General features: G+C 47.0%; 1 protein-coding gene across 1 annotated transcript in view; it reads right to left on the reverse strand.

Annotated features, from left to right (window-relative positions):
• Window positions 1-12,060, reverse strand: part of PI4K2A (phosphatidylinositol 4-kinase type 2 alpha) — a 33,988-nt gene that overhangs the window by 15,113 nt on the left and 6,815 nt on the right. The window contains exons 2-4 of the mRNA XM_088449956.1: window positions 2,948-3,148; window positions 1,560-1,691; window positions 767-920 (exon numbers count right to left, since the gene is read on the reverse strand). Of these exons, the coding sequence (XP_088306082.1) occupies window positions 767-920; window positions 1,560-1,691; window positions 2,948-3,148 (487 nt within the window). The remainder of the gene's footprint in view (window positions 1-766; window positions 921-1,559; window positions 1,692-2,947; window positions 3,149-12,060) is intronic.

The following is a 12,060-nucleotide window of genomic DNA, read 5'->3' on the forward strand; positions in this document are numbered from 1 at the left end:
GGTGGCCTCGCAGAGTCCGATGACTCAATTTGTTATTGCCCCCTCCTCAGGGTCACCGGACACAGGCTGCAGTAGCCGTGTGGTGCCCTCCCGGCGGCTCCAACGTAGCAGGCAGACTGCCACAGTAAGCAGCCTGCCTGTCCTCAATGCTTGATAAATAAACATTAAAAAATATGAAAAAAAGGCTGGAGACAGCCTGATGTGCTACCGGCTCTCTCGGGCACATTCTAAAAACTGGGGCTGATGGGGCATAGAGGGGGAGGAGCCAGTCACACTTCTGAATTATTTAAAGTGCCAGGCTCTGCTCTACCACCGTCTATACCCCACTGTCTTGAACTCCAGTGTCCAGGGTTAGGCACCCCTGGGGGGGACTTAGAGTTAGGCAACCCCCCGGGAGGTTAGGGTTAGGCTAGGGGGAGGGAAGGTTAGGGTTAGGCACCCCTGGGGGTGATTTGGGGTTAGGCACCCCCCTCTGGGAGCTTAGGGTTAGGCTAGGGGAAGGGGGGTTAGGTTAGGCACCCCCGGGGGGGGAGGTTAGGGTTAGGCACTCCCTCGGGGGGTCTACGCCATACTTACTTGATGCTCTATTCAGTAGTGCACATCCGCTCAGTGTTTCATAATCACCACTAACAGCAGGTAAGGGGACAAGGTCTAGGAGGGATCCTAGTCTGATTAGGGAGGCTTTGGGGATCACCCTGGAATTGTTCCAAGACTCAACACCACTGCAATTCGAAAGACATTAGTGCTACAATGTCCATGTATATACCTGTGTTCCGGATGATGTAGTCTAACACCACCAGCCTCTCAAACTGTAGCTGTAGCTGCCGATTTGTGTTTTCGGGAAGAGGTTCCGTCTCAAACCTCCGTAGCCAGTAATCCGCATCCTTATAGCCTTTAACGAACAACTGGAAGGAGCCCACCTTGGGGGTAAGAAGTGTTATCAGTGCACTAGTTACATACTGCTTATACTGTAGGTTTTCCATTCAGTCTGGTCCATGTGCCCGGGACATATTTGCCAGCTCCCATCTTTACTTCTGACCTAACCTGGGCTCAGTAAAATGACTGAGATACAACAATTGAGGTCTATATGGAAATCGGTAAAGTACATGTTCCTGGTACACACTAGTGCAGTTATTTCCTGGCCAGTCTGCCAAGAAGGTTGTCGTATACGGTGCGATTTGCAGATGCTGCAGGAATTCCTGCGAGTCTTCCCATATTTTTAAAGCGGCAATCATTTTAAAGCCAAAACCAGATGGTTTTGCCTTGAAAATGATTGCCGCTTTAAACATTACATAAGCCCTATAGTTTTTACTAAAACACATGTACCTTGTGTAGTTGTTCTAGATCAAGTGACTTATTTGCCAATTGCTACGAGACCAGTAGGTTCTTTATAATCAAGGCTGCGGCCTCAGCAGACAGAGATATAGATATCTCAATATTTAGATAGATATAAAGGACAATTACATGGGCATCCGCATATAAAGTCACTGATCTATAAGCTGGAGTCATTGACTCTGTAAAGTAATATGATTATTATTATATTGACTCTCCTACCTTACCTTAGGAGGCAATCCTATCCGATTAAACCGCTGACCAACTTTTGGCACTTTTTCCAGGGCCAGGCGCTTCCCTCGAGATTTTACCCGGTCAATAGCGCTGTAATTAAATGTTTCACTGGATAAATATACGACCTGCAAAGAGGGAAAAAAAAAAAGTCACAAAAAGCAAACACAGGAATTAATAAGTAAGAGAGACATATGGAAAACCCCACACTCACCAAGATATATTTCTATCACTATTAATTAATGACAGAGAAATCAGCAAAGGTCTCAGTAAGCACCAGCAGCCCCGCACCTGACACCTGTACACGTAACTTTCCGTGTAGGGGTAAATTAGTGCATGGCTGAAGCATACAGAGGGTGCAACAGTTTCATTGATAATATTTCAACCATTTTCTGTCTAACAAAAACAGATTGATAGAGAACAGGTCATTATAACTGCAGCAGGCAACAGATACTTGCTCTACAGATAAAGTATTTATTGTACATTTCCTTGTCTGAGCTACTGATTTGCTAAAGAGAAAAGTACTTTGACATAAGACTCACTGGATGTCGGCTATTTTGGACTGTCTAACCTACAGACGTGCCTTCGTGCATCTAGCCTCAATACGCCATGTGGCGCGAGACGCCAGGCGTAAGTAAACTGCCAGGTCCCGTGCGACTTTGCCAGTGCCAAGCAGCTTTTTCGCCCCCAAAACGCACCACGACTCTGCAGCACTGATTAATTCGATGTGCGATACTTGTATACCTGTGTGTGACTGAATCAGTATATGAAGCACAACGGACTGGCGTGGAGAAAAAAAAAATGGCGGCAGCTGCACCGTAGCACTTCGTATATTACTACTGGCAATGCGCCAAGCCGCCCCGAGAGCAGCAACAGTGTACGAGGACACATCTGTATTAACGATGATCGGACAGATGCCAGATTATTATTAATACACTGGGGGACACTTATGATATCTTAAGTGTAGGTAAAAGCGTGGTTCTAAAATATAGCCCATCAATCCGACCGCTCCTAAACCGCGGGACAGAATCCAATGGTTTTCCATGGACAACAGACTATATTGCTGGACCATCATCTCCATAATAGTCCCCACTGAAGGCAAATCTAGAGACTTGAACTTCAGAAATAATAAAAAAAACTATAAAAAGGGGTTTTCAACATGCGGCCCTCCAGCTGGTGTGGAACTACACGTCCCAGCATGCCCTGCCGCTATGGCAGTGGGGGCATTGTATAGAGGGGACTACTACTGGGGGGCACTTCCTGAAATTATGGGGGGAGGGGGTGCCAGTCCATTACCTTGCCAGGGGCGCTCGGATCCCTAGATACACCCCTGGTCATACCATTCAGGGCGTATTTAACTTGCAGTCAACAGCAAGAGAAATACCTTCGTCCGGGGAACAATATCCAGCTCTAGTTTTTGGTCCACCAGGCTGGCTCCGGCCTCGGACAGATATCCCTGGTTGAGGACAAGGCAATCTCTTCCGAAGCAGCAGGGACAGCACAGCTTCTGTAGCCACTTTGTCCACTTGGGGTTCAGCTGACCGTACGGCTCCTCTGTTTTAGGTTTGAAGACCGCAATGATTTCCTGGAAGGAGGAAAAGATAAAAGTTCACGGGCAGCAATCTTATACAGGCTCTCAGTTTACAGGTATTCCAAGAACTTGCTAAGAATTTATTAACATACTCATGTTATGGAGAAATACCACATGCCGGGCTATACAAGTTTACCACGAGCTGCAATGCTGTCTACTTAGAGATGGATAGAAAAAGTAACAGACATTGTATTTTTAATACTAGTTAACGTTACAGTTTTTTTGTTTTTTTTTTTAAACAATTTCACAAACGAGGTCATAGAACTGGTTCTCAGATTCCAATCTCTGGGCCTGATTCCGATTTGGGAATAGAGTAAGATAGGGCAAGTAAAGGTCCCCATACATGGCAACTGATCATCGCGATGGGATCGGAAACGCCAGTCGGAAATGCCGCCCGGGGCCATCAATGTTCCGCGATCCGTCGCAGGATCGGTGAAATTCTACATGTTAAATTTCACCGATCTGCCAATCACCATAATTTTTTGATCGTGATTGGCATATCTGTGAAATCAAAAATGTTGGATTTCAGCGATCCTGCGCTGCAGGATTGCTACATCGCGATGTTCCTTTACTGTGCCTCTTAGTAAAACCATGCTGCACTGCAGGTGGGGGAGATGTAACATGTGCAGAGAGAATTAGATTTGGGAGGGGCCCCTCCAAACTGATCTAAGTTGCAGTGTAAAAATAAAGCTGTCCAATCTTTATGGGCTACATGCAAAAGCCGCCAGTATTTACCCTGCATGCAAAACATAGGTGAAACTAGAGATCTGGTAATGGATGGTCCCAGTTTTAGCACTGTGTCAGATATTGCGTTACTCTTTCTTGTAAAAATAATTCTATCCCGTATTATGTATTTATAGTCTCGTGATTCAGGGGGCAGTGTGGCTGTCAGTGAAAAGGGAACATTTGCACGTGCTGGAGCTTTAAAAAAAAAAAAAAAAAAAGACATGGCCGCTCAAACAGGAGGCGTGGTTCTGAGACACCTCCCTTTTCACATTCCGCAGCGCTTTACAGAGAATATTTGGTCATTCGCATTAGTCCCTGCGCCATTTGTGCTTGCCATCTATATTCCCTACCACATGTACACGAACACACATACGCACTAGGGTTCATTTTTGCCTTTGGTGGTGGGTGACAAAGTCATGCGTATTGAGGGGTAAATTTCCTAAGGGTCGATTTGACTTTCGTTTTGTAGTTCGATTTAGCTCACCTCAAACCGACTCAAATCGAAAGCTCAAATCCCTCATTTACTAACATTCGATTTGAGAAGCATTTCTCAAATCGAATTCGATTTGGTTCGGTTTGGAATAGTGATTTGCTGTACGATTTGACATGTTCATGTACAAATTGAGCAGCAAATCCAACTTCAAACCGAACTGCAAATCTCTCTCTGAATCGAACTGCTACATACTTTCACTTTCAGCATGAGCAGTCCGTTCTCACACAGATACATGCAGACATCAGTGAGATGCCTGCATGTATCTTACTGTAACTAGCTTAGAAAGAGTTAAATGTGTGTATTGTGTTCATTTAAACATTTCTTTACAGGTGAACTACAGGTCTCAGCGGGCCCTTAATGCCCCACATGCTGGTACTTGTGGTTCCCCAAGTACCAGCATGCGGGGGAGGCTTGCTGGGACCTGCAGTTCTACTGTAAAGAATGTTTTTAATAATTTTTTTTACACTACACCTACACTATCAACCCGCCACCCACCGCCAGGGGTGGCAGGGATAGCCCCGGGTTATCAGCTTAGCCTAGGGCTGCCCTGTAGAGGAGGGACTTCTTTATTGGGGGGGGTCCCCAACTCCCCAGGGATTCCTGGCCTGGGCTGACTAGCGGTCAGTGCTGATGCTGCGGCTGGGGGGGCCCGGTGATAGGGCTCCCATGGCTGTGGCATCAGTCCCCCGCTAGAAAGGGTTCGGTGCTGGTTCTGGAGATTACAGGGGGATCCTACGCAATTTTTTCCCTGTAAGTCCAGAACCAGGACTGGTTCCCAGAGCCCAGTGCTGGTTGTAATAAGTACAGTGGAACCCTACGTAATTTTTTCCCTGTACTTAGACAGCCAGGACTGGCTATGAAAAGTCCGGGGCTGGTTCCGTTTTAGGGGGGGGGGGGGGGGGGCATGTCTTTTTTTTTTACATTTAACTCTTCCTAACCTGTTTACAGTAAGATACATGCATGCATCTCACTGATGTATGCATGTATCTGTGTCAATCCGACCTGCTCATGCTCAAATCGAAAGCATGAAGCAGGTCTATTCATTTGGGGATCTGAAGTTTGATTTGGTGGTCGATTTCAAATCGAATGATAGTAAATAAGGTATTTGTGTGTTGGTCTGTGTAAAAGTACCGATGTTTTTCCAATGTTCGATTTGAAAAAAAATTAAGTTTTACATTTTTGCATACCTAAATGCCAAATCACTCAAAATGCAAAATCGAAAGATGGTTATTATACCTCTAAGTCAGGATAGATGAGGAGAAGGGGCTGAGCAGGAAAGAGAGCTGAAGGTGGCCAATAGCCATTGGGGTGACAATAAAAGACTTGAAGATTTGTTTAGCGAGCAAAATGGCACAGCTGTAAGATAAAACAACGTGGGAAAAATAAATGTAAAAGGAAGACTTCTACTAGCAGCACTCCAAGGGGGACTGGTGTCAGTAACAGGTCATTTTGGGGTGTCATGGCTGGGGTTTAGTGGTGGCAGGCGTAGTGTAACAAGTCATTTTGGGGTGTCATGGCTGGGGTTTACTGGTGGCAGGTGCAGTTGTGTCAAGGGCTTAGGAAAGAGTGCAGTTATAGGAGGGACAGCCCGACTTCTAAGATGACAAGAGTGATTCAAGTGTGGAACAGATTTTATTGGGCGCATGTGGATAGGAGTTACAGGAGCAGTGCAGGAAGTGGGGACAGGCTGGAGAAGGGTGTCGTTAAAGAGCAGAGAGGGTTAGTTTGAAAAATCAGAGTTAGAAAAGATTCAGAATAAGAGGAGATGAAGGAAATGACTGCTGCAATGGGTGGGAGGGGAAGCTCACTGACAGAGGCCAAAAGAAGAAGACAGGTAAAAGGAGTTTGGCAATCACCCAGCATAAGGGAGGATGACAAGTGGGGGAGAGGGCAACAAAGTGACGGGGAAGATGGCAGATGACTGCAACATGAAAGTGGATTGGAGGCAGAGTGGACTTTGAAGGGGAAGAAAGATGGCACAGGGGGACATACCTGTAAGTGCAGCAGAGAAACAGTAGGATACTAAGTATGTTGCCTCCTTTTTTGCCGGACGCGAGCCAATCACAGCCCGTGAAACGTCAGCCAATCAGGAGTGGCCGCTCCTGATTGGCTGCCGTTCCGCAAGCTGCGATAGGCCGGAGGCCGGCACAAAGTTTTAATTGCCACCGGCGCTTTCACCATGCCCGGTATCGCTGCCTCCTGAGCCATCCTCTCTCTGTCTGGGCGCCAGCGCTTTCACCATGCCCGGCTGCAGCAGGCACCACTGCCTCCCGGGCCCTCCTCTCTCACGCGGGTGGGTGAACAGGGCTAATGGGTGGTCCGGACCACCCCCCAGTTTCGCCTATGTTTGCACCCCTTGCATTGTAACATGGTTTGTCCAGGTAGAGTTACTAGATCTATCTTACTCTATTCCCAAGTCTGAATCAGGCCCTCTGACTGCTGTAAATAACTCGTTACAATCAGTACGCACGTAAGCGTGCGTGACGTGGATGTGACACCGGTCTAATCTAAACAGCAACCACCTGGTCTGTAATTACACTCCCTGTTATCTCTCACTATTAATTCCCAATTTCTGCCACCACTAAGGTAATTACAGGAGCTGCAGGAAGCCTTCAGTTCCCCCTACAGGAGGCGCTCACTGCACATACTGCAGGAAGCCTTCCGTTCTCCCTACACAACTACAATTACACCTTAAGTCAGTCCCAGTTATCACTGCCCAAGAATTAACCTGAAGCACACTCCCCCCTCCTCTAGTTCAGGGATGGGGAACCTCCTCCCCGGGAGCCATATAAGGCCCTCGGAATCATTTGGTCTGGCCTTCTGAGCTTTTTTCTGCTAGCCTCATCTGGCTAGCAGGGTGCCAAGAATGGCACCGTGCAGCCAGAATCTATGCAACAGTGCCGCCTGGAGTGTCCTTAGGACTCTTCAGATGGTCACACTGCTGCCCTTACAGCTCCCCAAAGTATCCTCAGGATGCTCCGGACATTGCTATAATCACCGGCGATTGTGGCCCCACCCCTGTGTGACGTCACATGGAGGGGGCGTGGCCTGCACCATGCCCGCAAATAATGTTATATATATAAAAATGGCCCACGGCAGAAAAAAGGTTCCACACCCCTGTTGTAGGTGATGTCTGTGTACATTTATTGTGTTTATTACCAGTCATTTATATAGCGCAAACATATTCCGCTGCACTGTACAGAGAATATATCAGTAACTAGCATCAGTGCTACCTCAGTGGGGCTTACAATCTCTATTCCCTATCACACATACACATACACGCTAGGGTTACGTTTCTTTTGTCAGAAATCAATTAACCTACTAGTATGTTTTTGGATTGTGTGACGAAACCCACGCAAACACAGGGAAAACATACAAACTCCACACATACAATTATATCAGTTTCTCTTTTATAGAGGACAATTAAAGTTGAATTTGGGAGTCTAGATTCCACTTCATAGAGGTGTTGAAATATGGACCTATACCTCACCATACAGCTCATCGCAGGAATATCCGGATAAATGGATCATATGAATCCTCTGCATGATTAATTAGTATTCAACTCAACCATATTAAAATGAAATGATTCTGACATTATAGATAAGTATTAGTGTGACACAATTACACGCGATGCTGGAGGGAGCCGGTTTTGCAGGATGTGTGTCACTGGCTGATTTCTGCTGGCTGCTCGTTACATGAACAGCGGAGGCTGCTCACGCGTAATTAATGAGCCCCCTATGTATAGGACATTTTCACCCCCTGATATCTTCTACTTAAAAAGGTAAATCATTAATAGACTAAAAAGAGACAAAAAAAAAAAAAAAGACATCCCATAGCAGGAATTCAATTATCGGCAATGTGCGGTCGTAATGTGCAGCTGCCCGCATCACAGAGGAGTCTGGTACCACAACAGCGCACATTACCCTGCACACATCAATGGGGTGCAAGGGGAAATTTGCAACGTCGGTGGCCGGAAGGTGTCGGTGTTCTCCGTCACTATTTGGCCATCGATGCTGAATAAATTGCTCACCATGTGTCTTCTAGCAGGAAGCCCACATCTTTTCATGACATTGCAGCTTTAAAGTATAGCTAACATTATTACATATCGCTCAGTATGCTCTAATAAATATATATGGGAAAAGTATTCTCTGTTTGATGGCACAACGTGGAAAAAAAAAACAAAGTTACATCTAGATTGTCTTTACTGCTGAACAGGGACGCGGCAACTGAGGGGGGACGCGGCAACTGAGGGGGGACGCGGCAACTGAGGGGGGACGCGGCAACTGAGGGGGGACAGTTCCCAGTGACCGGGCATTTATGTGGCATCTCTACAGTTTTTCTTGACCATTCAATAATAAGTGCGGGTGAAAGAGCCATTTAAAAACTGCACAGTCCAATCAACGGCCTGAGAAGCCTAAGGAGCCAGGTGAGGTAACCACTGCGAGCATGTAACTTTTGTAGGATGATTATAGGCAGCTCATTAGACACACACAGATTTGCATTCAGCCCCTATGTATGCTGGGATACCATGTTTTATTTGTACTTGGTCGGCCTTCCACTCGCCCATCTACCCGCACTACACTGAGGAGCTCATTCAGGGGGGGACGGATGTAGAACATAGGGCGCAAGCAGTCGATGTTCTACATCTGCACGTGTCCCAATGGTTACCAGCGTGGCCCACAGATTGGAATTGCATGGAGATCCAAGCACTACCAATAGTTATCCAGGGTGATGCCGGGGTAAGGGGGGGGGGGGGGGGAATGTGCTTTGCGTCAGCCAGTGTGTCATAGGCTTGCCGGTGTCACGCAGTTCCACTTACATCGGTGGCCAAATTCTGTCAAACATTCAGAGCAACCATGGGGTTGCTCAAAAGTCCAATGGTACGGCCGATGTCCAACCGATGGTGCAACTTTTTGCACACTAAGGGGTCTATTTAATAAGCAGTGTTAGGAGACAGAGTGAAAAGTGATAAGGTGCCAGCCAATCAGCTCCCAACTGTCATTTTTCAAACACAGCCTGTGAGATGACAGTTGGGAGCTGATTGGCTGGCACCTTATCACTTTTCACTCTGTCTCCTAACACTGCTTAGTAAATAGACCCCTGAGGCCGGTTAGAGCCTCAGTAAAACAGTCAAACTGAACAATCCAGAGCGGTTTTTGGTCAGCCGTTTTGAGGTTGTGAATGATCATCATCCAGTAACATACACTCAACAATAATCGTTCAAAGCAGTTGATGGGGTGGCTGGTATGGATGACCATCGTGCGGTAAGTGGCCAGCGTATGTACCAGAATCATGCAATCCTACAGGAGCGCATACGTACGAGCCCACTGTCCCGTGCACGAGCAATACAAATTCACATGCCAGCAGGCGCAGTTCTCCCTCTGCAACGGTCAACGTTTGTCGTTACAAATGTATCCTTAACTATCTATTCGTAAGGCTTTCCATCAACAACTCTGGGATGAGAGTGCAGCATCGCCCAGGACAATCGTTTTCTCTACCAACATATCCTCAGCGCATGAGAGCAAATAAACCCTATCACAAAATTTCTAATCACTGTGCAGGCCAAGGGCACCTAAAGGGTTATTCAAAATTGCTCATATCGATTGGCAATTGCAGCGCCATTACGCCTGGCCTGTTCGCATGGCGAGAGCCCTGCACCCCTCACTTATACAACATTAAAGATGAAATAAGTGGAAAGAACATCACAAGGAAACTAAACAGTCCACAAAGCAGCAGGACAGCATACAAAACACCCAGCTCTGGGCCTGGGCCGCTCGTTCGCTCCGAGCGATGTTCGCACAACTGCGCATGCGTATGGGTTGTAATACGCATGCGCGAACCAGTCATTGCGGTCGGAAATTGTGTGCTCGCAAAACAGCGAGGGCCTGCTAATTTGAGTGACAGGATGAGGCGTTTGTGGGTGGTAACAGGGGAAGGTGCTAGAAAACGGGGAGTGGAGATCCGAACGCAGGCGTGCCAAACGGTCAAAACGGGCGTTTTAAGGGTGTGCATAATTAACAAAGCAGCGTCATCGACCACGTCACTTGGTTGTTTCTTAGTCTGAACTGCTCCCATGATTGCGGTAGGAAAATCCAACAACAAGCACTGCGAGCAGTTCATACGCCTTTCGATGTACTCGATTAATCTAATAAATAGCGGAGATGACGTAGGATGCGAGCGGCCAGGGGGCGTTTTTTAAAAAATAGCGAGCGCATGTTTCGTTCGCTCGTTCAGACATAGAGGCGTCAACAGACCGCAAAAAGCGAGCGCTCTATTTAAATATCCGGCCCCATTTTCGGAACGAGCGAGCACAAATAGCGTCCGGCTCTCAATCAGGCCCTCTGTTTCCCACACGCAAGTCTCTCTCCTCGCTTTAGGCATGAGCTGCGGCACTGATGATCTATATTCCAGGCACTGAGAATGCAAAACGTCAGCGCTGCCACAAAATCAATACGGGACAACAGACGTCAGGCAGGAACCCGTCATAGCTGAAGAGGCATAATATAGTGCCCGGATCAATGAACAATAATATAAGACACAATAACAGCACAAAGGTGAAACAGGAGGACGGGTCAGCCGAGAAAGAAGCCCGATAGGAATCTGAGACAAGAAACGTTTTCACTCCTTGCTCCACAGATAGGAGAAAGTGAGATAGGGAGGGAAGCTCGTATAGCCTGTTATTCCATACTACTGCACAGAGGGACGGATCTGCGCTCACAAGAAATATATACCGTCCTACAGAGAGCAACGCACTTTCTAACTATTAGCGGTAAATGAATCAAGAGTGGGAGACCTGCTAAAGTGGGGGGTATTCAGCATGCGGGCCTCCAGCAGTTGTAAAACTATACATCCCAGCATGCCCTGCCACAGTTCTAGCATGCCCTAATAGCAAAACTGTGGCGGGGCATGCTGGGATGTGTAGTTCCACCGCAGATTGAATACTCTTGGTCTGCCTTTATTTTTAAAGCGCCAATCATTTAAAAAGACAAAACCAGGTTGGTTGTGGCCTTTAAATGCTTTGGCGATTTAATACGCCAGAATTGCGCCCATGCCTGTATCGCTGACTCTATTACATAAGCCCTTAAATGTTCATTTCCTTGGTGTTAGCCATATAGCATGCATCCATAGGACAACAGGGGCACAGCATCTGCAGTCACCCTGTCACCCAGCTTAGAACCATTACCATTTCCAAATCGGCTCATCTGAATGATCGATCGTTCCTAGTTTTATCTAAAGTGACAATGATTCTATTGATGCTTTTACACTCCTGGTCTGTAGTAAAACACAGAAGGATGTAAGCTGCATCCTTATCTATGATGAAGACAAAAAAAAAAAAATGTTTTCAGCAAAACAAAGCTAATGTGAGTCACATTCTGCAGACTGAATCATGTGACGATCAAGGGAGTGTCATGTGACAGTCATGTGAGAGCAGCCAGAAGTGCTCCTACAATGGGAGAGGTCCTGATTCAGACCCGATCGCAAACGCTGTGTGCTCGCAAGCGGCCCGATGGTCTGCGTACGCATCGCAGTGCGCAAACTACTCATTGCGATCGCATACCGCCCGCTCGCCCAGCAAAGACAGTCCAGCAGAGTGAGTGACAGGAGAGGCCGTTTGTGGCTGGCAACATGGTCAGTCCATTAAAAATGGGTGAGTGGAGGTGCGAACGCAGGCGTGCCTGAGTGTTTC

The sequence above is a fragment of the Taudactylus pleione genome, unplaced genomic scaffold (genome assembly GCF_031769625.1).
Source record: "Taudactylus pleione unplaced genomic scaffold, aTauple2 ptg000502l, whole genome shotgun sequence".
In the NCBI taxonomy this organism is placed as follows: domain Eukaryota; kingdom Metazoa; phylum Chordata; class Amphibia; order Anura; family Myobatrachidae; genus Taudactylus; species Taudactylus pleione.